At 39.8% G+C, this 27,308-nt stretch overlaps 1 protein-coding gene across 1 annotated transcript in view; it reads right to left on the bottom strand.

Annotated features, from left to right (window-relative positions):
- The window catches only part of LOC133630056 (CUB and sushi domain-containing protein 1-like), a 426,532-nt gene extending 399,224 nt beyond the window's left edge, over positions 1-27,308 (bottom strand). Inside the window, exons 1-2 of the mRNA XM_062021303.1 lie at positions 27,107-27,308; positions 5,630-5,751 (exon numbers count right to left, since the gene is read on the bottom strand). Of these exons, the coding sequence (XP_061877287.1) occupies positions 5,630-5,751; positions 27,107-27,290 (306 nt within the window). The 5' untranslated portion in view covers positions 27,291-27,308. The remainder of the gene's footprint in view (positions 1-5,629; positions 5,752-27,106) is intronic.

Raw genomic sequence — 27,308 nt, forward strand, 5'->3', positions numbered from 1 at the left:
TAGCAACAGGACCTCACAGAGCTATGATAAAAACATTAGCGCTCCACGTACGCCAGCCAGCCCTCATCTGCTCATCAACACCCGTGCTCACCTGCGTTCCAGCGATCGACGGAAGGACGAAGGACTTCACTCGATCATCCGTGCGGTCGGCGGCTAGCGTCGGCTAACGCGTCTTATATCCAAGTCAAAGTCCTCCTGGTTGTGTTGCTACAGCCAGCCGCTAATACACCGATCCCACCTACAAATGTTTTCTTTGCAGTCTTCATTGTTCATTAAACAAATTGCAAAAGATTCACCAACACAGATGTCCAGAATACTGTGGAATTTTGAGATGAAAACAGAGCTTTTTTGTATTGGATTCAATAGGGTACCAATACTTCCGTTTCAACGATTGACGTCACGCGCATACGTCATCATATATAGACTTTTTCAACCGGAAGTTTAGCGGGAAATTTTAAATTGCACTTTATAAGTTAACCCGGCCGTATTGGCATGTGTTGCAATGTTAAGATTTCATCATTGATATATAAACTATCAGACTGTGTGGTCGGTTGTAGTGGGTTTCAGTAGGCCTTTAAGTGAAGAGGGAAAACTCAGTTATTCACACATTTTGTGGTGAATGACAAGTTTTTTCTTCAAGCAAGATGACATTTGGTGTTTAAATTCAATTAAGCTGCTTATATTAGGGGTTTTGTGAAGACGGGTCATTTTGACCCGGAGGACACGGTGTGTATACAGGAAATGAGGACAACACAAGGGTTAAATATGTATATGCATATTATATTGATTGTAATACCTGAATAATTTACAGTACATAAAGTGTGGGGGTGGGGCTATTTTATGTTGTAAAAAAGGCTTTATGTACATTTAAAGACATAGCTTTGTGTTATTATTAGTGTCAGTATTTCAGCTTTTTATTTTTAAATTGTGCATTGTTCTCTATTCCATTTCTGTGTTTTATTTTTGTGTGTGCCAAATATATATATATAAAAAAAACAGGTGGCCATTTGATTTCTTGCGTAGGGATGGTTTTAGTAGCCTGGCACGAAACACAACACTTAAAATCTAATCAGAATAAGTGGCCACACTCGACAGAAAAAAAGTGACAGTGCTTCCAAATGAACACAATCCCAATGGACGTCACCAAGACATCGCGCAAGTTAACGATAACACTAGCGAAGCATATACAGGTAAAGTCTGATATAAAGCAATGTTGTATAAAACGCAGTCATGCCATGGACCCCAAATTTTTGCCGTTTTTTTTCCACCGCGTTGTTTTCACATCATTTTCCAAAATCAATACTGTATTGACCTATTGGTGGATAGTGTGCGACCCAATCTATGACGTCGGAGCACAATCCACCATTCACTTCATGCCACGTGGGAGGCTATCCACCAAACATCATCGGTACTGTCATCAACCCTCGCCGTTTGCCGACAGTGCTGTAAAGCGGATGCGACAATTATTTGTTTACTTTCAAGATGCCGCCCGTGTTTGGCTTTGCAAGGTTTTTTTTCCTTTAGCCTGTCTACATCAAGAACCAAACAGACCTTTTTGTTGTCGTTTCTGAAGCGGGTCATTGACGCATGTTCCCTTCAAAAAAATGTGTCCGTACAACTGCGACGAGACAGGATTATACGGTCTCAACACTCATGCAAGACCAAAGCATCAGTTACGCAGAAAATGATTCAACCAATTTAAAGAGAGTCATGCTACCGTGTACCGTCAACAAGACAGGAACTCACAAACTTAAACCACTATGCCTTGGTAAGTCTGCAAACCCCCGCTATGTTTACCACATAAATTGGGATCATTTTATTGTATTATTTTGAAAAAAGGGTAAAAAGAAGTTCTATGAAACGTGCGCTCGGGTATGATGTAATCGGGATTTATGGACCCTAACGATCGTGTTATATCGAACTTTGAGTGTAATTGTGTCACAGCTTAAATGATGCATCGTCCTGATGACCAACATTTTACTAACACATTTTCTGAAAATGAATCTGGTAGTCATTTCTTATACTGTTAATTAGTTTTTGTGTAATGTGTAGATAACTAACTGTACTTGGAACGCCCCCTTTCGGTTGCCAGAAATTGACATGTTGCACCCTCTTGGTGTGACGTCATCTACATAAGTGGAGCCCATTTCCCCGCATAGACAGTGTGAATAAATGAATGTGAAACTATTATTTTTAACACTTAATTGCATGTTTTGTGTCTTTCTAAACCATGATTACTTCAAAACCAACATGGTTAACATTATGAACGAACAAGAAATGTAAAATAATCTCCATTTCTGGATTCTCCTGCTCTTCCATCTCCTCTTTCATTGACACAATATCCTGAGTTTCATCATGCCCTTTCAGGAAAACATTAGTAAAAGACGATGCAAAATATACAGTAATTTCCGGACAATAAGCCACTACTTTATTCCTACACTTTGATCCCTGCGGCTTATGAAACGGTGCCGGTCATTCATGGATTTTTCATTGCAGACGGCCATAATAAAAATTGTTTAAAAAAATAAAATACAAGCTCATGCACTGAGAAGGTGTGCTTTTTTGTGTAATGGTGCCATTTTTTTTTACAAGTTCGCCTACTTCAGGTGCTTCAGTGTCCTTCCATTTAGAGCTTTGAAGTTACTGGAAGTAAAGTGCCGTTCAGTCTTCTAGCTGTCCATAGCATTTTTACTCGTATGGATTCTTTATTCATCACTCTAAGCATCGTTTGTAAGTTTTACAGTATGATTAAAACTGTTTATACTTACTAAACCATCTCATGTGTGATGTCTGTAGGAATGTTTTCATGCATATTTTTTATGAGCTATTGTAATGTAATGACGCTACCGTTGTTAGCATTAGCTAATATGCTAACACATTTACAAGTGTCTATGTACTATTATTAACTTACAACGGCATTCTTTTTGTATTGTTTAATTTTCACAAATTCCTCAGTAAACTCACCAAGATGTCACTGTGACTTCTGTTTTGTTTGAGCAGCCGTTTTACCGCTGTGTTACAGACACCGTTTGTCCTGTGCAGCTAATATTAGAAAAAAATATATATCGTATTTTTATTTTCCCTAAATTTTGATGGGTGCAGCTAATATACCGGGGCGCTCTATAGTTTAAAAAATACAATAATTGTATGTTCTTTTTCTCTGCTTTCTTTGTTTTGCCGCAGGTTCTGACTGTCCTCTCGAGTGTAGTCCTGATTTTCAGGATTGCATTTTGGTTGGTTTTGATTTAAAAAAAAATATATATATATTATATATATATAAATATATATATAAATATATATATATATATTGTGTCATAAAAAAATACAATCAAGCGTGCTTACGTACTGCAGACTGTATTGATATCTATTTTGATATATAATGTAGGAACCAGAAATATTAATAACTAATAACAGAAAGAAACAACCCTTCTGTGCGAATTAGTGTGAATGAGTGTAAAAGGGGGAGGTTTTTTTTTTTGATTGGTGCACTAATTGTAAGTGTATCTTGTGTTTTTTATGTTGATTTAATAAAAATAAAAATAAAATGTTTTTTTTTACTTTTTATTTCTTGTGCGGCCCGGTACCAATCGATCCACGGACCGGTACCGGGCCGCGGCCCGGTGGTTGGGGACCACTGCTGTAGATGACGTGAGCAGGCTGATGCAGGCCCGCCCACATTTTGGAGCTAAAAAGTGGGCGTTCCAAAATGTGCTGAAACTGGTTAGAAAAAAATCACCACTGAGTATTTTGGGGGGAAATTTATCATTTATAATTTTTTTGGTCTAGAACTATAAAATAAGTGCTAAAGTTGTCATCATTAGAGGGGCTCTTAATACCAAGTCCACCAAACAATCCCAATGCTACTGAGAATGGAGCAGACAGTGGACCATGTGACTCACTCCCAATAGGTGTTCTGTCAAATATTGCACAAGTTCTTTTGTGGTCTTTCGTGCAAGAATGAAAAAAAAAAGCCTGGTGGCTGCACCTCACTTCCCTGTCAACCAAGAAGGAGATTCTCCTTGACACCCCAATAACACCCCGGGATGTCTTTGGCACAGCTGTCATGTCGATGCAAAGAAGTGTGCGGACAAAAAGAGAAGGATGATCAAGCCCTAAAGATGTATTCACCAAGAAAGTCATCCATCATCTTCTCTTCAGTCTAACTCCAAACTTTGGCCCAAGCTGTGACATATCCACCCCTGAACCACCAGCACCCATACAAGGGCTTTCTCGGTCATGGATCTTCCTAGGCAGTCTTTCCTCTTTTTTGTAGCCCTTGTCAAGGGTGTGTCGTGTAAGACAACAAGGTTGCAGTGATTTTAAGTGCAGACGAACGAGGAGGCAGCGTGCAGGACAAAAAGGGTATTTAATGATTAAACAAACAAAATGCGAGAGCAACAGGGAAGTGCTCTGACTGGGTAGACTATAAGGAAAACAAAACAAAATGCTGGAACACAGCAAAAACACTTACAAAGAATGTGAAGCAGACCGCGTCCATAAAGTACGTGCATACTTGATCTCAGCACGGAAAGAATCATCAACAGTGACCAGTGAATAATGTCCCGACAACCAACTGGCGTCTCAAACTCAACTTATATAGTGCTAATTACCAATAAAAAAACAGGTGAGGTATTGTGAAAAGTGATCAAAGGCTGGCTTAAAGCTGCTGCTGGAAAGGACAAAACAGGAAGTGAAAAACCACAAAACAAGAGCGCAAGACAGGAACTAAAACTACACACAGAAAAATACCAAAGTTAAGGTTCAATTACCAATGATTGTCACACACACACTAGGTGTGGCATTTGACCCATCCCCTTGTTCACCCCCTGGGAGGTGAGGGGAACAGTGGACAGCAGCGATGGCCACGCCCGGGAAGCATTTTTGGTGATTCCACCCCCAATTCCAACCCTTGATGCTGAGTGCCAAGCAGGGAGGTAATGGGTCCCATTTTTATAGTCTTTGGTATGACTCGGCCAGGGTTTGAACTCACAACCTACGACCTCAGAGCGGACACTCTAACCATTAGGCCACTGAGTAGGTCAGAGTTAAGAAACTCAGGATAAAGCTTGAACTGATACAACAGATCATGACAGTCCTCTCTATTTCGAAAAATATAAAAAAATATTGAAATACATTTTGGTATCGGTCCCGGTACCAAACAATTGGTATCGAGACAACGCTGATACACATACAGGTCTACAACAAACACTACATCCATTAAGATTAGAGCTAAAGTTCTCAGTTGTATAGAGCATTACATGGGAATAACAATGGCCAATGGGATGATTGGACTGATGCCCTTTCAACCTAAGGAGGAGAAAAGACAGACCAAGGCAAACTGAATACTATTTGAAGAAGTAATGTGGTTAATGAGAACATCTCTGCTGTAATGGAGGAGCATGATTAAACACCAATTGGGCTGCAGTGTCAATAGGCTGAAAGAAGTTATACGCAATTCAATGACTATAAATAAATAAGCGTCCATCCCAATACAACCCAGCACAGCACAGAAGGAGAATTTAAAGACAAAAATACTCTAAATGTATAAGGAGAGAACAGCCTCTTTCTAATGCTGATACACAGATGATTAAAAAGTTCTAAAGCCAGAAAAGATTGGGATGACACTTACCTTTGTAGAGTCCAATGTAGTGATGACCCAAACGCAGTGAGCATTGTTCTCATATTGAACAGGATAGTTGGGAGATGTTATGATCCCTCTGGGCCCCCGTAGGTTGCTACCACAGGTACGTGCTACATTGGAAGATAAGAAACAGACAAGGTTTTACAACTATTCATATGGTAATACAGAAACAGAAACAAAGATATAGAGAGTTGAAAAAGGACTTCTGTGGTTTAAACTTGGCCTCAAAAAGTTGGACTATTTGCATTCAAATTAATTGTGAAAAAAATTCAGACCTGTCAATCAAGTAAACTTTATCAGATGTTATTCAAATGTAATTGACAGCTTTAACAAATACAAGACTTTGATTACGCCAGCAGGGGACGTTAAAATAATATCTAAAAGCTCGACATGTATCCATGAAAATATGAAAAAGCTGCAGGTGGTTGGTGCCGAAGCAGCTATAGAAGAATACTGTAGAAATTCGCTCTCTAAGATAAATGCTGTATATTATTGTAACATTACTTCATAAAACTACCGTATAAGATTTGTAGGAGTGTGTGTTTCTTTTTTGCTCCCTGTTAAAATGGTGATGTTTTGGGGGTGGGGGAACAAGCACCAAATAAATTGATTTGAATTAATTTCACTGGGTGATGTTGACTTGAGATACAAGTGTTTTCAGTGCAGAGCTCTGTCACAGAGCCAATTAAGCACACAAGTTTAGGTACTACTGTACTTTATCTAGCTAGTAGTCTATTAGTTTGAAAATAGGAAAAACATATTTCAGAGTTGATCATTAGGAACACATACAGTATAGAGCAGACCTGGGCAAAATACTGGCCATTAAGATTTTTAATGTGGCGTGCAGGATGTTTCCCAATTATTCTTTTTAGAACTTTAACATCGAAACTATAGCCACCATTATGATGTGCAGTGCTGTTTTCAAATTACCGTATGTCTTGAACTATATGAAGTATTTCAATGGCTGTAATTTGCGGTTTTGAGTGTTGTACAAGTTATTACAGTAATCCACTTCACAGCCACTCAAGGCAGAAGAGGCACCAACCAGTGTGGGCAGAGTTTATTTAGAGAGCTGCCAGCCCGAGACACTGGTGTCAGGGACAGACGCAGAAGCAGATTTTTCCGACAAAGTTTTGCAGCAAAATTATATTATATCAGATGCGTTTTTCACCCTTTGTGTTCATATTTCGACGTTTTTGTTGCATTTTTGTTAACTTTTGCTTAATTGTACAAGATGTTAAAAGAAGAATTGGTCTGAGAAGTAAAAGAAGAGTGACTTTTATATGTTGCTAATATTCAGCCTTATATCATTTATAGTTGTTATTGTAAATCCCACATTCTTTACTTTAATGTACAAACCCCGTTTCTATATGAGTTGGGAAATTGTGTTAGATGTAAATATAAACGGAATACAATGATTTGCAAATCCTTTTCAACCCATATTCAATTGAATGCACTGCAAATACAAGATATTTGATCTTCAAACTCATAAACTTTATTGTATTTTTTTGCAAATAATAATTAACTTAGAATTTCATGGCTGCAACACGTGCCAAAGTAGTTGGGAAAGGGCATGTTCACCACTGTGTTACATGGCCTTTCGTTTTAACAACACTCAGTAAACGTTTGGGAACTGAGGAGACACATTTTTCAAGCTTCTCAGGTGGAATTCTTTCCCATTCTTGCTTGATGTACAGCTTAAGTTGTTCAACAGTCCGGGGGTCTCCGTTGTGGTATTTTAAGCTTCGTAATGCGCCACACATTTTCAATGGGAGACAGGTCTGGACTACAGGCAGGCCAGTCTAGTACCCGCACTCTTTTACTGTGAAGCCACGTTGATGTAACACGTGGCTTGGCATTGTCTTGCTGAAAAAAGCAGGGGCGTCTATGGTAACGTTGCTTGGATGGTAATATATGTTGCTCCAAAACCTGTATGTACCTTTCAGCATTAATGGCGCCTTCACAGATGTGTAAGTTACCCATGTCTTGGGCACTAATACACCCCCATACCATCACAGATGTTGGCTTTTCAACTTTGCGCCTATAATCCGGATGGTTCTAACCTCTTTGGTCCGGAGGACACGACGTCCACAGTTTCCAAAAACAATTTGAAATGTGGACTCGTCAGACCACCGAACACTTTTCCACTTTGTATCAGTCCATCTTAGATGAGCTGAGGCCCAGCAAAGCCGACGGCGTTTCTGGGTGTTGTTGATAAACGGTTTTCACCTTGCATAGGATAGTTTTAACTTTAACTTACAGATGTAGCGACCAACTGTAGTTACTGACAGTGGGTTTCTGAAGTGTTCCTGACCCCATGTGGTGATATCCTTTACACACTGATGTCGCTTGTTGATGCAGTACAGCCTGAGGGATCGAAGGTCACGGGCTTAGCTGCTTACGTGCAGTGATTTCTCCAGATTCTCTGAACCCTTTGATGATACTACGGACCGTAGATGGTGAAATCCCTAAATTCCTTGCAATAGCTGGTTGAGAAAGGTTTTTCTTAAACTGTTCAACAATTTGCTCATGCATTTGTTGACAAAGTGGTGACCCTCGCCCCATCCTTGGTTGTGAATGACTGAGCATTTCATGGAATCTACTTTTATACCCAATCATGGCACCCACCTGTTCCCATCCTGCCTGTTCACCTGTGGGATGTTCCAAATAAGTGTTTGATGAGCATTCCTCAACTTTATCAGTATTTATTGCCACCTTTCCCAACTTCTTTGTCACGTGTTGCTGGCATCAAATTCTAAAGTTAATGATTATTTGCAAAAAAAATGTTTTTATCAGTTTGAACATCAAATATGTTGTCTTTGTAGCATATTCAACTGAATATGGGTTGAAAATGATTTTCAAATCATTGTATTCCGTTTATATTTACATCTAACACAATTTCCCAACTGATATGGAAACGGGCTTTGTACATTTTAGGTGTCTCATTCAGTTAAAAAAAAAGGAGTAACATTCCGTTCTTTTTTTTTTAGGTGGTCTGTCATAACTTTTTTAGCATTCAATCAGACATTATTGTGAGTTTTTGTATTAGCGTTCCTAAAAAAATGGGACCCAAGGACATACTGTAAAAGAGGGATGTGTCGGGGGTGAATGAGCGCTACCGTACACATTATATTCCCAAACAAATGATTCTTCTCCTCACAATGACAAAATTTGACATACATTGTCAATTATTACATGGGAATTTCCCTGATATTATTTTGCGTTTATCAGCGGATTCCTTTTTATTGGCCAATTCTGTGACTCCGTCTGCAGTTACGTGAACGCGATAATCATGCCTTACCTGTTTTATTGAGTTTAGGGATTATTAATAAGGCATACTAGCACTGTATCATATTAAAAGTAGCAACCATGGTGACATCCCAAACTTCTAGTAGACATGCTCTTTTTTTCACTCATTCACTCATCTATTTCACCGTCACAAGCTCTGGAATTTGCATGCATGTTGCGCAGCCCATTAATCTTTTTTTTTTTAATCATTTTATTTTCAGAATTGTAAGAAGCCGAAATCGAAATTGGATTAACTGTCCAGCCTAACACATATACGTATGTATATTTAATATATATGTATGTGTATGTTTGTATATATACACACATACATGTGTATATATATATATGTGTATATATATATATATATATATATATATATATATATATATATATATATATATATATATATATATATATATATATATATATATATATATATATCAGTTTGTTTATATATATATATATATACATACACACATATATATATATATATATATATATATATATATATATATATATATATATATATATATATATATATATATATATATATATATATGTATATATATATATATATATATATATATATATATATATATATATATATAAACAAACATACAGATACATATATATATATATATACATACCTGTATGTGGAGGGAGGTGTAGCCAGCGCTGCCTGCAGGAGCAAAAGTCACCGCCGCTGTCCATGTTGCTGAGGACGAGCACCATTGGGCAGGGGCGGGGCATGTGCTGACGGCGAGACACAGCTGGCAGGTGATTAGATTTCACATGTGGCACGTGTTAATCTAATCATCTGTTGTCTTTAGGGGGAGGATTGGAGAGACTGCAAAGTCTGGAGCAAAACGTAGCTATTTGAGAGCTTGTAAAAACATTGAAACATTTGTCAACTCTGCGCAACTGGCTTCCAGCGTATGTATCCGTGAGACCGCAGGTATGCAACTCTTACATCTGGCACCCAATCGAAAAAAAAAGAGGAACAATGTCAACACCAAGCCCGATAGAGGCATTGGGGCAGCTCTTGGCGGAGGTGTCCACAGCAAACCACCGGCAGATGGAGGCCATGCAGGGGCGTATTGCTCAGCGGAGCGAAATCCTGCGAGCACTAATAGAGAGGACCGGAGCGGGGGTACCCGCGGCAGCGCAGCCAACATTGGCGGCCGTGGGGATGCACCGAATGGCGGAGACAGAGGACCCACAGACTTTTTTGGACATGTTCGAGGCCACAGCGGGAGCATGCGCGTGGCCTAAAGAGGAATGGGCAGTACGACTGCTAACGCTGCTGGCGGGAGAAGCCCAGCGAGCGGCACTCAGCCTACCACCAGCTTCCCAGGTGAGGTACCGGAACCTGAGATGGGTGGTACTGGACCAGACGGGAGGGTCCAAAGAGGACCACAGGCGCCGGTTACGGGCAATGCGGCTCGGCCTGGAGGAGTGGCCTTTCGCCCTGGGCCAGCAATTAAGGGACACAGCGACGTGATGACTGCAACCCGGGCAAGTCCATGAAGTATTGGAACAGATTCCTGGGGGCAATCTCGGCGTGGACATCCGCATGGGTCCGCTACCACCGTCCTCAGGACTTGGCAGAGGCGGTGGCGTTGGCTGGGGACCACCTGGCGGTCCATCGGGAGAAAAAGAAGGAGTAGGCCGCGGAGGCAATGGAGCGTCCAGTTCCGTGCGCCGCCGGCCGAGGGAGCTCAGCAGTGGCCGAGGCCTCGGAACAATCCGACTGTGTTTTCTCCTCCTCAGGTCCCGGCCGCTACTGACGCTGTGTTTCCCCCACAAATGGCTCCTCGAATGCCTGGGCAGGCGTGCTGGAGGTGTGGGCGGCTTGGACACCTGCAGCAGGAATGTCCAAACATGGAGGTGGGACAGGTGATCTGGGTTGTCGACCCTTCGGCGCCCTCCCCCGGGCCAGGAGAGACGTACTATGTACCGGTAAAGATATAAGGGAGTACACACCGGGCGATGGTGGATTCGGGCTGCGAGCAGTCCATGATCCACCAGAACCTGGTTCGACCCGGGGTGCTGAGAAAGGTTACACGGGTGTGGGTTAAATGTGTGCATGGGATGTTCAGTACTATCGTGCCGGTGGAAATTTTGTGCAAGGGGGAAAAATATAAGGTGAAGGTGGCTGTAAATTTGCGCCTAACGCACCCCTTAATCTTGGGAACTAATTGGCCGGGGTTTAACAGGTTAGTAAAGCAGTGCGCAGGGGTGCGTTAACAACCGGTAGGGAAAGGGAATAGCCGCGCTGTTCTCAGCGGTGACGCTCCAAATTACTCGCGAAGTAGCAAGGACCCTTTGTGGTCACACAACGAATAGGTGACGTGGATTATGAGGTCAGGCGGTCTGACCGGGGCGGGGCAACCCAAATATACCACCTCAACCTACTAAAAGGTTGGAGGGAGGTGGAGCCTGTCTCCATGGTGACGGCGATAGCAGAGAGCGAGGAGCTGGGTCCGGAGGTTCCCCGCGGCAGTTGCGGTCTGCCCGACCCCGAAGACGAAAAAGGAGGTGAGGCAGTTTTTAGGGCTGGTGGGCTACTACCGGAGGTTCGTCCCCTGGTTTGCAGACCTGACCAGCCCACTAACTGACCTCACCCAAAAAGGTGCTCCAGATCTGGTCCAGTGGACAGAGCAGTGTCATCAGGCATTCGAGAAGGTGAGGAAAGCACTTTGCAAGGAGCCGGTACTGCACATGCCAGATTTTTCTATCCCATTTTTTTTACAGGCGGACGTGTCGGGCAGAGGGCTGGGAACTTTTTTATCCCAGCAGAGGGGGGGCACCGACCACCCGGTCCTGTACATCAGCAAAAAATTATTAGAAAGAGAGGCCAGATATAGCACAGTGGAGAGAGAGTGCCTCGCCATCCGGTGGGCGGTCGGGGCCTTCCGGTACTACCTGCTGGGACGCCCGTTCAGCCTCTGCTCGGACCACAAACCCCTCCAGTGGCTCCACCGCATGAAAGATGCCAACGCGCGGATCACCCGTTGGTATCTCGCTTTACAACCCTACAATTTCAGAGTGATCCATAGGCCGGGGGCGCAGATGGCCGTGGCGGACTTCCTCTCCCGCTCTCATGCAGGGGGGAGTAGGCACGGCCTAAGTCTGGGGGTGGAGGTTTGTGGAGGGAGGTGTAGCCAGTGCTGCCTGCAGGAGCAAAAGTCACCGCCGCTGTCCATGGTGCTGAGGACGAGCACCATCGGGCACGGGCAGGGCAGGGTCAGGGCAGGGTCAGGGCATGTGCTGACGGCGAGACACAGCTGGCAGGTAAATAGATTTCACAGGTGGTAAGTGTTAATCTAATCATTTGTTGTCTCTAACAGTGAGCGGCCGGGTGCAGGAGCAGGGGGAGGATTGGAGAGACTGCAAAGTCTGGAGCAAAACGTAGCTATTTGAGAGCTTGTAAAAACATTAAAACCTTTGTCAACTCTGCGCAACTGGCTTCCAGAATGTGTATCCGTGAGACCACAAGTACGCAACTCTTACAACATACATTGTATGTACATAAATATATATATTGTACATACATACTGTATATACATGCATACAGTATATACGTACATATATACATACATACATATATATATATATATATATATATATATATATATATATATATATATATATATATATATATATATATATATATATATATATATATATATATATATATATATATGTAAATATAACTAAATATATAGCAACAAATGGCAACAATCAATTGGCCCTAGTGTGTGAATGTGAGTGTGAATGTTGTCTGTATATATGTGTTGGCCCTGCGATGAGGTCGCAACTTGTGCAGCGTGTACGCCGCCTTCCGCCCGAGTGCAGCTGGGATAGGCCCCAGCATCCCCCGCAACCCTGACAGGGACAAGCGGTAGAACATGGATGGATGAAATGCTGTGTGCCATTAGAGTGCATATACAGATCTAAGCATTTGCACACCGTCTTTATAAGCGACATGTTGAGAGACATTCCTCTGCAGAAAGGCAGTGGGAGAAAAGGAAAATAAGGTGATGGAGGCAGTGAGTGATGTAGAAAGGGCAGAAAGGTTAGAAAGAAAGAGAAAAAGAGGAGGACCTAAGGATGACTGCTCTGCCTGTTAATTAGAAAAGAGAACTTAAACACACTGTGGCTCACAAACACACGCATGCACACACACGCACACACACACACACACACACACTGACGCACACATGCACACACCCAAGCACAAAGAAACACATTAATGGCTATTCATTCCAGAGATCAGCTTCTAATTAACAGTTAGGTCTCAAAGGAGAATGAGAAAGCTCAAGGGTTTAAGTCCCTGGAGAGGCCCAACCCCAGACACACTCAGTGGAGCAGTTGCAGTGCATCCTTGTTTTGTCTGCTTGTGTGAACGCACCAAAGCCTCCAAAACACGGTGCACAAAAAGTTCAAGGGAGGATCCAAACCAATTGACAAAACATGTCAATTAAACACACACAGTCTCCATTTGGTGATAAGGTTCAACAGGTTTGGGCGAGGCATTGTACTATTCTTAAAAACATTGCGAGGGGAAGCCATTGTTGGATTAATTAATTAATTAATGGGCCAGTGAACAGTGAAACATAAACCTTAAGGTTTACTGCACAATTCAATGACTTTCAATACAACTGCATCAGAAAAATAAACTTTCAAGGATAATTATGCTCAGTTTTGATTAATGTATTATTTAATTTTGGCCTAATTTACTTAAAGCTTGTGTGTACTAAAACACATGCAAATTTGATAGCACACACAAAGCTGATCTACTAAATGTGTGCAAAGTGGATTGCGTTCTGTTAAGTGAGCAGAATAAGGCGTGCAATCCATTTTGCGTCTCTGTCTTCATTAATATGCCAAATATATGCTGATCACCAAAACACCCACAAAACTGGAAGGCGAAAATGCAAATATAATTATTTAGCACCCGCAATGTGATTCATCAACACTCATCACCGTTTTGCGAGCACTATTTTGCGTTTTATTTAGCACGTGTCAGAAGGACGTGCAAACTGACAGTTAAACACACAGATGCAGTATCAGTGCCCGCGCTGCAAAGACAGACTATGGACAGACGAGAATCCTCCGTCCTACGTGTGAGTGTCAACATTTTGGATGGTCAGAAGTAAAAATAATATTAGACATACCGTCAATTCCGCAATTTCCTTTTATATTTTTATAGCTGCTACAGGACCTAAGTGGCTGATTAAAATGAATGAAATTGATACTTTTTGGAGTCCACTGATATTTTGTCAATATTGTTAGTTTTTTTTAATTTAGGAAATGTATTACTATATCTTCAACATAAAAAGACATCTCTCTTTGGACATTTTCTTACATTTGAGTCATTCCAGTCACACAAATGCGCTGGTGATGCGATCCACAGCCTCACGCACAGAATTAAGTGTCAGTGCGCATATGTTTCCGTTGTCTAGATTGCGATTCAGAAAAGGTGTTACAGATTATAGATGTGTCCTTAGGCCATGTCTACACTAAGTCACTTAACCCCTTAAACGAATAATTATTTAGCCTAAGCCCCGTTTCAGCCACACTAAACCATCGTTTTAGGTCCCCCTCCTCAGACAAATTTTTACACGGGTAAGCGCGCCGTGTATTTCTTGAATCTCCGGCACTTAGCTTTGTATGGACTCATTGATCATTTACAAACTGAGTTTGGAGAGGAAGTGACGCCAGAAAGACCGCGCCCCACACAGGAAGTGTCGTCAGAAAGAACCCGCCACAGCCAGCTTCATAATAAAGCTGTTTCGTAACTCACAGCTAACCACTGGAAATATGAAGGCGTGTCATCCAGACATGCCCGTGTTTCTTCTTCTTCTACATGTACAGACGCTTGTGGAAATCACACATGAATACCTTAAGAGAAAGCGATTAGCGAAAAACTTTGTCCATTTGTCAAAGGAGAGACAACAAGAATGCGAGCTCCTGTGGATGTGATAAACAAGGTAGCGTGTGCTTTGTATTACCTGGCTTTCGAGGGAATACTAAATACAGAAAACGGTAAATGCTTAAGGACTGGCAAAGCAGACTGTATCAGTTATTGTCCGCCATGTATGTCGCCAACTCAACTTCTAGGTCCAGAGTATATAAAGTCACCAAAAACGAATGGACAATGAAGGTGAAGGCAAAAGAGTGATGAGTGTCCTGACCAGATATCTAGATCCCTAGTTTGATTGATGTAAAATGTTATTTATCACATTGTTTACGTGTCTAATAAAGATTTGATTAACTTATGATGGCTCAGGTGTGATTCACTACAATAGAAACATTGAAATTGAAATACCACAACACTGGATATTGTTCAGATAAGTTAAATTTAGTTTAAGAACTTGAAGATGACGATGACGTGCACATTTTTTGCGCATGCGTATTAGGTCGCGTCGTGCCGGCGGACGGAGGGGGTCGGGGGTCTTAAATGGTGGCATTGTTGTGTGTGGACACGGAAAAGGTTAGGTGGGATTTACCCTGGATAACCTTATCCGGCTTAGTGTAAACAGGGCCTTAATCACATCACTCACAGGTAGGAGCACGATAACATGAATGTGCAGAAAATGATCGTCTGTCTCCTTGGTAAAAGCCTCCACGCAAAATCTTTATTCAAATAAGGCGGTCTGCACCACTTTTCAATTGCACACGCAGTGTTAGTAGATCACACGCAACACTCAGAGTACACACCATTTTATTTTATAGGGTGATGAAGTATCCCAAGATTGTCTCCAGACATGAGCCCAATTCAGCACCTGTGGGGGCATCCTTAAACTGAAGTAAGGTGGAGGAGTGCAAGGTGTCTGACATCCACCACCTTCACTCGTGTTATCATCATAGAAGAGTGCAAAAATATTCTAGTAACAACCAGTGCAGCTCTGGTGATGTCCATGTCCCGGGGGATTCAAGGCAGTGCTAGATAACAATGGTGCTCACACTAAATAGTCATTGGACACAATTTAGGAATGCTTTGCTAGTTACTTAGATAATAAGGGCTGTGTGTTGAGTACTCTCATGAGATGCTCCATATCACACAGTTGCCCAACATTGGGCCCCATTCAGCAACCGTTCTTAAGAACACATTTTGTTCTTAGGCCCATTTACGAAGTTTTTAAAGAGCTTTAGTGATTGGCAATGTTTTTGCTGCTACTGCAAGATGCCGCAGATTGTGCCCTGGGGAGGGAGCGCATATTTCACGACCATGTAGACCTATTTGCCCGTGACAACTATTTATTTGAACGCTTCGGAGCTACTTCAGCTTTCTTAAACTTACGTTTTGACATTATGTGTTTCCCCCGCGGGATAATACTAATGTCTCTTTTGTAATCTGTTTGAGTTTTCTCCGTGTGTTTGATGTTCGGCTTTGCGCCGGAATTGTGCCCTCATATGGGGAATTAAGGTCGTTTACCTATGCAAATTACGAAATTAAGGGTGTTTACATATGCATATTGGGGAAATAAGGGCATGTTTATATGCAAATTATGATAGACATGCACACGCTAACCATTTGGCATTCAGCAACTTAAGGAACAGCAGGTGCGAACAATTTGGCCGTTTAAGAACACGTCATTAATTTGAATGGACTCCTCTTAGGAAATCACTTAGGAAGAAAGATAAGAGTAAAAGTTAGGAACTTATTGCTGAATGGGGCCCAATGTTAGGAAATGTTTTGTACAATATCAATCAAAAGTTTAGAATTTGGGTATTTTTTTGAAAGGATTAACTATTCCTCATATCGTTCCATATCAGTCCTTGCCTCACTTTCCCCTCCAGCTCTTCTGTCTCCTCCTGACAAGAGTGGCCGGTATCATGAGGGCGGGCGCGTCTTAGCAGCCACACACTGACTTAAGACGAGACACAAACCAGGCCCAAAAACACACACGCAGTGTAATACAATGTGACAGGGATCTTACAGTATGTGTCTGAGCACAGGGACGGCCTGTCCGTCAAACACACCCATAGCTCAAGGCAAAGACTGCTGCAGAGGTGTGTGACACCATCCTTTGGATACATGCTGTCAATGCAGGCGTGTGTGTGTGTGTGTGTGTGTGTGTGTGTGTGTGTGTGTGTGTGTGTGTGTGTGTGTGTGTGTGTGTGTTGTGGGTGTGCTTTGTGTTGTATATGCCAGCTGTCTGCCTTTTCTTTGTAGAGCAATGAAGGCAACAGTATTGTCAGCAAGTATGTGGGCAGTGAGTATCCCTGCATCATTGCTATGACACTCACACAGCCACCAGTGTACTGCAGTCATCATCACACAACGAATGTAAAAGATATCATGTCTCTATGATACAGGGGGAGAAATAAAACGCCCGATATGTCAATGTCAGTCATAAGGTTAAATTCACGAAAGTGTCAATGCTTACAATAAATGAGTTGGAAAGCAATGTTAATCTGTTAGCTACTTTGCAATGTATACACACATTAGGTCAATAGGTACATTTTCAAACTGTTATTTAATCCAAAAGCTGTATCAATAATTGCCTTTGTACAAAGATAACACAAAGGTTCATTTAAACATATTGCTTATAATGGATTAGTCTGGTCTGTGAGTTGTTTCTAATATTTAGTTATATGATGCTGGAAACTACAACCACAATGATAATCGAATAATTTATTCTCTGATATAGTCAATCAAAACTGAGCATTGTATTTGCAAAGGCAGATTTATATAAAAGTGTTCTTTCTGCTCCTTGGCGAAGAAAAGTATACTAATGGCCAGGTCGAATAAAGGTTTGCGCGCAATACGCGCGCAAACTTGATAGCACATACAAAGCTGATCTACTAAACTTGTCCGCAGAGTATTGTGTCTCTTAAGTGTGCAAAACAAGCAATCTGTTGAGCGTGTATGTCTTCATTAATAGGCAGAATATATGCTGTACATTTATTTAATTATTTAGCACAGAGTATGATTTATCAAGACTAACATTGTAGTGTGGGAGACGTTTTGCATCTTTATTTAGCATGTCTAAAATGTGCGTGCAAACTGGCAGTTGCACAGAAATCCCCTACCTAAGGTACATGAGCAATATTAAAGACCGAAATTGGGCCACAAACAAAATTGTGTTTAGGGCCACAAAAACATGCATGCTTAAATGGGAACTGCATTTTTTTTTAAATTGTGCCTATCATTCACAATCCTTATGTAAAACAAGAACATATATGTTTTTTCTTTTATTATGCATTCTAAATATTAAATAAATGCGATCAAAAGTCCGCTTACAATGCAGCCTATGGGAGCCGCTCTATTCTGCCTATAAAAGCCCTTAAAATAATATCTAAACACCTCCATCAAGGTTTTATATAAATTATGTGAGTATATATGTAATGTAAACAGGCACATTTATAATAACATTTAATATTTACAAATTTTTATCATCTTAGGATTATGCGGCGCATTAAGTTAAAAAACGGATCACGATGTTCACATTCATTTTCAACTACATCACTGATGTCTACTCACTGCATACCTCATGAGCGCCAAACATAGTAAGACATCACAATGCTTTTCTTGTGTTCCAAGCACATGGGCCAGACGTGGCCGTCAAAGAGGCTGATGATTAACAGAGGTCGTATAATGAATCTGTTGATCCTGATTAAAAAAAATGTCTCAGTTTAAGGTCAAAAGATACTTGTAATTATTACAATGAATCTGAGTTCAATACCTTAATCAAAAATGAAAATCTGTGTCAATATACTTTTTCCAGTTAACATCTAAATACACGTAGTTTACCCCAAAATTTGATATATTCATCAAGTTTATCAACCTTATAAAATAAATTTGATGTGCTTGCTTTATCTGAAACCTGACTTAACGATGATATTGCACAACTTTACTCATTACCTCAGTATAATGCTGTACATGTATGTCGGACAAATAAGACGGGTGGTGTAGTTTCTATTTATATAAATAAGGAGTTTACATTTGTTGAAAATAAGGATCTTAGTGTTCATTTAAGCAAAAGTGAGGTAGAATCAATGTTGGTAGAAATTCAAAATTGCAGTAATTTTGGAGGGAAGACTGATTATTGGGTGTATGTATCGCCCATCTGATAGTGACAATAAAGTATCTTTATTGAAGCACTGTCATCCACTTTGGAGATGATTAGTGTCAAAAATAAGGCTTGTATTCTTCTTGGGGATTTTAATATTGACCTTTTGAAAGAGGAATCAAGTTCTTCAGTTGATTTTCTAAATTCAATGTATATATATATATTTTTTTTTATCCACTAATTAATAGACCAACAAGGATAAACTCATCTGCAACTTGATTTGATAATATTTTAAATATATATTTATTTAATTAAATCTTTTCTGGTTTAATGCTTACAGATCATCTTCCAGTATTTCAGTTTTGTACAAATATTTCACAAAGAAAAACTGAAGTTGAAATGAAATGTCGTGAATTTAAGAAAAAAGGGGAACCCGTGAAAATCTAATTGGCAAATGCGTCATTGGATGAAGTTTTCAAACATCACAATGCTGAGATGGCTTACCAAACATTTATGCATATATGTATTGCTTTGTTTGATTAATGTTTTCAGTTTATATAAATCAAAAATAAATTTAAAAGCAGAATTTCAAAACGATGGATCTATCAGCTACTTAAAAATCTTCCATTACTACAAATAAGTTATATAACAAATGTCTTATTTTTTTTATTATAATATAAAAATCAGTTTATTAAAATACTAAAAGATGCCAAGAAAAAATATTACTCAGAAAAGTACAAAAAAAATGTGTATAAATGCACACTGGATGTGTTTGACCCTACTACTCCAAATGAAGTACTTCAAATGCAACTGGAAATTAAAGGTGTTGCTCCAGGCCACGATGACATAAGTGTCAGTCTTGTAAAACAAGTTGCTTCCTCCATTATTGAACCCCTTACACATTTTCTCTCTCTGTCTCTTAACAGGTGTCGTACGAATCGATGTAAAAGTAGCCAAAGTAACACCTTTGTATAAAACTGGGGATGCTAGTATATTCAATAACTATCTGCCTATGTCTGTGTTACCTGTCTTTTCTAAAGCGCTGGAAGAAATAGTTTATACAAGAATTATAAAACATTTGTTTGATAACTGTATTTTGTATATTAATCAGTACGGTTTTAGAGAAAATATGTCAACAGAAATGGCGCTGTGGCAATTTGTTGATAGGATTGCAATCGGTTTAGATCACAAGAAATATACTCTTGTGATCTAAATCCAAGGCTTTTGATATTGTCAATTTAAAAAATTATTCTAACCGAATAAAAAAAAAAAAGGGCTTGAAAATGTTGTTTTAAAATGGCTATAAAGTTATCTTCATGAAAGAGAACAATATGTTATGGCTTTTTGCCGGATGGGGTGCCTGGTGGGTGGTGGGCGGGGGGGCCTGGACGTGCGGGTAAGGCTGCGGGGTTTGGTGGCGCTGGAGACTGTTGGCAACCAGGCCTCATGTTTATTTTTATTTTATTTTATTTAAAGGGTTTATTTTATTTTATTTATTATTATTATTATTATTTTTATTTTTATTTTTATTTATTTTTATTTATTTTTATTTATTTTTTTTTTTTTTGTTTTTGTTTTTTGTTGTTTTTGTTTTGTTTTGGTGTATGTATGTGTGTGTATATGTGTGCATATGTATATGTATGTAGGTGTATATATGTGTGTGTGTGTGTGTGTGTATGTGTATATGTATATGCATGCATGTGTGTATGTGTATGTATGTGTATATACATATATGTATGTATATGTGTATGTGTGTATGAATGTGTAGGTGTGTGTATGGGTGTGGATGTCCGGTGGATCGATTGGCCTGTATGTGGATGAGTTGGGGTAGGTGGGTTGGCGGCCTCTGTGGTAGCTGGGGGTGTGCGTTGTTATGGTTTACGGGGTAGGTCGCTTTTTTTTTTGTTTCGGTTTCGGCGGCCGCGGGTGTTTGTACTGCGGACGGGCGGTGGTGGTGATGGTTGCGGTGGTACTGCCGGCGGTTGGCGTCGCTGTGTTGGGTTGGAGTGGTTGGGGGACTGTGGCTGGTATCTGTGCGCTTGTGGAGTTGTGAGGGCTGGCTGGCGTTGGCTTGCCAGTGTGTGTGTGACAATCATTGGTACTTTAACTTTAACTAATACTACACATATACATTCACTGTACAAACACACACATACATATACTGTACATATACATTCACTGTACAAACACACATATACACATACTGTACATATACATTCACTGTTCAAACACACATACTGTATACACATACTGTACATATACATTCGCTGTACACACATATACACATACTGTACATATACATTCACTGTACAAGCACACATATACACAAACTGTACATATACAAGTACATATGCACACATACACTCATGCACATAATCACGTTTCATCAAACATATATTAACGTTGTTGCCCTAGGGCAGACCTGGGCATTCTGCGGCCCGCGGGGCGCATCCGGCCCTTTGTGCGTCCCTGTCCGGCCCGCGTGAGGCCAATTATAAATTACAAAATAAATTTAAAAAAGTATCTATGTCGAGTGTGCAATACAACGGTGCTGCTTTTGTTTTGAAAATCGTTATTTGTATTACTTCCGTGTGGACGTATGCGTGATTGTGAGTGAATGTGAACAACTGCAATTACAAAATAAAGTTGAAAAAACATCTATGTCCTGCGCGCAATACAACTGTGCTGCTTTTATTTTGAAAAGTATTATTTATGGGCGTGTGTCCGTGTGTAACCTGCGAGTGAAGGTGCACATGCAGCGACAAGTGATGCACGGTTTACACCCGAGACGCCAAAAAGAGAAAAGTTGATGAGGAATGCCGTGTTTTCAACAACACATGGACTGCAAAGCAACGTCCCCTCACCTAAGGTGCGTGCCTGCGCAATTGCGCACTGCTCAAGCGTCCGCTGCGCGCAGCAAGTATATGCCGCGCACCAAATCAAATCCCATCTGAATTATAAACAAAATAAACATATTTATTCTATGGAATTTTGCAATGCAACTTTGAGTGACAGTGACAACAAGCGGCCCTAACGGTGTTCGTCAACACCGTTCAATTGAACACCGTTCAATTATTGTAACGTCTATCGAGATGCTTCGAGGACAGGAATTATATCGATCACTTTATTGAACAAAACTGTTTATATTCGGCCATAACCACACCAAAAACATGAGTAAAACAATTATATCTCGAAAAACTAGTCATTTTCTGTCGTACAAAATAGGCCAAAACCAACTTGTCATCTGTCACCAACACGCATAGCACTAAACCACTGGTGCGTTTAAGGCCACACAAAAAGTCGGACAACACAAACACCACACAAAGTTACACTATGACTCCTCAGTCATACGTGTGCTTATTTTACTGTCATTTATTATTAATGTTAATTTATATATATTAGTCATGGAATGCTGTTACACACACTATGTTGAAGTATTACTATTATTATTATTATTTATCTTACGGTATATATCAAAAATAATATTGAGCAAAATTGAATTGAAATATTGTCGATGTGGCCCTCCAGCAGTGCTCGGGTAGCTCATGCGGCCCCCGGTAAAAATTAATTGCCCACCCCTGCCCTAGGGTAAACTGGGTATAACACATGGCACACTGACAAAGCTTAACCTATTGTTACTATAACAATCTACAAGGTTAATGTAGGTTGCTTCTCTTTTTTCCCCTCCATTTTTCTGCATTCTTTTGTATCTCAAGTTATCATTATGTATATGTATTGTTGCATTTGAACAATTGTATTGTTGATAATAAAGGTAAAGTATTGGTATTGTTTATTATCAATAGCACTATTTCTATTGGTATTTATATTGCTCCATTTTTAGTGTAATAATGCTCATTTTCATTTCTGTATTTTTCTTTTAATTTTCGCTAACTGCTTATTTGCTATTACTTTTACCATCATATTTGTACATGTCGTATTTGCTGATGTTGCTCTACTGTTGTTGTTGTTGTTGTTGTTGTTGTTGTGTTTGCTGATGTTGTTTTTGTCTCTCTGTCTAATCCCCCTCTTGTCCCCACAATTCCCCCCTCTGTCTTCCTTTTTCTCTCTTTCTATCCCCTCCTGCTCCGGCCCGGCTGCACCAAATGATAATATAAATACATTTAATAAAGTCAAAATACAAGTAAGGCAACAAGAGAAGTATCCTACACTGTACAAAACACAAAAGCTATAGTAAAGAAGAGGTGAAATTATGTATTGATGGCATTAAAGTCAGCTTGTGTGTCTCAAACCAATTTTTAGGAGTTATTGATGATGAAAAATTAACTTGGAAACAACACACTGAACTTGTCTGTCGCAAGATGATGAAATCCATAGGTATTTTGACTAAAGTTTGTTGTTTTATTAATCATTCTTGTATGTTAACATTATACTATAGTATAATATATTCACATGTCTCATATTATATCTATACTTGGCATTCATACCTTTATAAAACCTTACTAATCCAAAATAATTATTTGAGAGCAATGCATTTTTCCAAGAGACAGTATTCATCTGCTCCTCTTTTAAAAAGGACAGTATTTTGACAATATTTAATGTGAACATATATAGTATATCTATTTTTATGTACAAGTATGTACATTTGTTTGTTGATTTACCAATAGTTTTCCGTATTTTTTTTACATCTTCTGGAATACATACCTATACCCAAAAAGACACTGTCATGTATTTCATTTACATTTATATAGAACATCAACTAAGAAATGTACGCCAAAATACAGAGGCCCCTCTCTTTGGAATAAACTGCCTAAAATGCCACAAGCACTTCGTATCTACAACAACACTTTATTTGAAAAAAAACAAACAATTGAAGTCCATGATGTCTGAAGTGCCATCCATCCATTTTGTACCGCTTGTCCCTTTTGGGGTCGCGGGGGGTGCTGGAGCCTATCTCAGCTGCATTCGGGCGGAAGGCGGGGTACACCCTGGACAAGTCGCCACCTCATTGTAGGGCCAACACAGATAGACAGACAACATTCACACTCACATTCACACACTAGGGCCAATTTAGTGTTGCCAATCAACCTATCCCCAGGTGCATGTCTTTGGAGGTGGGAGGAAGCCGGAGTACCCGGCGGGAACCCACACAGTCACGGGGAGAACATGCAAACTCCACACAGAAAGATCCCGACCCCGGGATTGAACTCAGGACCTTCGTATTGTGAGGCACATGCACTAATCCAATCCAATCCAATCCACTTTATTTATATATCACATTTAAACAACAAAAATGTTTCCAAACTGCTGCACAACAATATTAAAAACAATATTAAAAACAATATTCAAATAGTATCCTTAGCTCCACCAATGACTGAATAAAAACAAAAAATAAATAGATATGAAACCAATATAAAAACAATATCAAAATAAATATCATTAAAAACGATTTTAAAGGGTAAAACCAATTAAAACAGTAAATAAATATCAAAAATGTATAAAAAACACAGAGGACAACAACTAACCCCTAGTCCACCGTGCTGAAGTGCATTATCATATTGATGTTTGCTGTATATAATATGAATTGCATGTAACTTGTGTATTGTATTTTAAAAAAAAATATATTATTATTATTATTATTATTATTATTATTATTATTATTATTATTATTATTATTGTAAATATTATTATTATTATGCTGATGTGTAAATTGTGACGTTTTGGGGCAGGTGTTTTTACAAGATCTTAGGGTCTTCACATATTTTTCTGTTAAATTGTTTAATGTTCTTTTATCTGTTTTTCTGTGTGTGCAAATAAAATAAATTAATCTTACTGTACAATGTCTGCTGTCATTAGGATGCTGACTGATAGAATCGTGTTCTATTACCATTTATTTATTTTATTTTTTTATTTTATTTATTTATTTATTTTTGTCCCGTCCAGCTTCTCAGGCAAATCATATAGTTGATGTAGATGCCCATATCGGCTGTTCAGATTTACTTTACAAAAGAGAAGTGTAGGATACTTCTCTTGTTGCCTTATTTGTATTTGATTTTATTAAATGTATTTATATTATCATTTAGTGCAGCCGGGCCGGAGCAGGAGGGAGAGTTATATTACCATTTAAAAACGAATGACTCATTATCCTCACGAAGAAAAGCGGGGTGAAAATAAGCATCTTTTCGTGTTGTTTTTTGACATTCCGGGTCTATATTGGCTGTAAAAGTGTACCAACTTGTTGGATTACGTCCTCATCCTTCTACTATACAGGTAAACGGCATAATTTATGATCTACAATAAACTTCCACAAGATGGGAAATGAGAATGCAGCTGACCAGTTGATATTATCAACAAAGGCACACAAGCTTGTAATCATCGTGCCACTATAAATAGTCTGTGTGCGTTAGGGCTTATAATAACAATATCACTAATACCTGTACGTGTTTAATATTCAAATCAAGAAATGTAAATGGGGTACTGTTGGCAGTTTTTGGATGGTTATTTATTGGGTTTTATGGGCGGAATAGAGGACCTCCCATTGGCTCCATTGTAAGCTGACTTTTATTTATGTGTATTTACGAGCTAGAATACATTACAACCCCACATCATGACTTTCATAATGATTGTGAACGATTTCAAAAGTTTCAAAAACAAGTGCAGTTCTCCTTTCAGGGGCTGATTAAAACAAAGTTAATAGATGCGTTTTGGTGTCTGCTGGTGTTATTTTTTTGTTTAGGATGTTTGTTTTTTTATTTAGGAAATATGTTTTTAACAGGCTAATTGGGAACAGGTGGGTGCCATGATTGGGTATAAAAGCAGCTTCCATGAAATGCTCAGTCATTCACAAACATGGATGGGGCGAGGGTCACCACTTTGAAAACAAATGCGTGAGCAAATTGTCGAACAGTTTAAGAACAACATTTCTCAACAAGCTATTGCAAGGAACTCAGGGGTTTCACCATCTACAGTCCGTAATATCATCAAAAGGTTCTGGAGAAATCACTGCACGTAAGCGGCAAGACCGAAAACCAACATTGAATGCCCGTGACTTTCGATCGCTCAGGCGGTACTGCATAAAAAAACGACATCAGTGTGTAAATGATATCACCACATGGGCTGAGGAACACTTCAGAAAACCACTGTCAGTAACTACAGTTGGTCGCTACATCTGTATGTGCAAAGCGAAAGCCATTTATCAACAACACCCAGAAACACCGCCGGCTTCGCTGGGCCCGAGCTCATGTACCGGTAAGATGGACTGATGCACAGTGGAAAAGTGGTCTGTGGTCTGACGAGTCCACATTTCAAAATGTTTTTGGAAACTGTTGACGTTGTGTCCTCCGGACCAAAGTGGAAAAGTAACATCCAGACTGTTATAGGAGCAAAGTTCAAAAGCCAGCATCTGTGATGGTATGGGGGTGTTTAAGTTCCCAAGGCATGGGTAACTTACACATCTGTGAAGGCATCATTAATGCTGAAAGGTACATACAGGTTTTGGAGCAACATATGTTCTCATCCAGGCAACGTCTTTTTCACGCCCCTGCTTATTTTAGCAAGACAATGCCAAGCCACATTCTGCACGTGTTACAACAGAGTGGCTTCGTAGTAAAAGAGTGCGGGTACTAGACTGGCCTGTCTGTAGTCCAGACCTGTCTCCCATTGAAAATGTGTGGCGCATTATGAAGCGTAAAATACGACTGTTGAACAACTTGAGCTGTACATCAAGCGAGAATGGGAAATAATTCCACCTGAAAATCTTAAAAAATTGGTCTCCTCAGTTCCCAAACATTTACAGATTGTTTTTTTTTTGTTTTTTAAAAAGGCGATGTAACTCAGTGGTAAAAATGCCCCTGTGCCAACTTTTTTGCAATGTGTTGCTGCCATTAAATTGTAAGTCAAACAAAATTAAGTTTCTCAGTTCAAACACTAAATACCTTCTCTTTGCAGCGTATTCAATTGAATATACGTTGAAAATGATTTGCAAATTGTCATTTATGATTTACACAACGTGCCAACTTCACTGGTTTTAGGTTTTGTATATAATACCAATATCGCTATTTGTATTTTCTAAGTTAATTGCGGCTGGCTGGCAAAAGACAAGACATTCATTAAAATCTTATAGCTTGCTGTGTCAAGAAGAGTAAATCATGACATCAATTAAGGTTGCATGGAGGTGACAGGCGTGAAAACCTACTTCTGCAGATGGGCCTGTGGTCACTCCAGGCAGCCAGTGTGTCCGTCACTCTCTGACAGGTGATACTTTTGGATCCTTGAAGAACGTAGCTGTCATCACAACTGAATTGGACGCTGGATCCGACTCTATTTTGGGAGACAAAACAATAACAAGGCTTGTCAACGTGAGACAGTGTCACTGTCATAATGTTACACTCTTTGAA

The sequence above is a fragment of the Entelurus aequoreus genome, linkage group LG02 (assembly GCF_033978785.1).
Source record: "Entelurus aequoreus isolate RoL-2023_Sb linkage group LG02, RoL_Eaeq_v1.1, whole genome shotgun sequence".
Taxonomy (NCBI): domain Eukaryota; kingdom Metazoa; phylum Chordata; class Actinopteri; order Syngnathiformes; family Syngnathidae; genus Entelurus; species Entelurus aequoreus.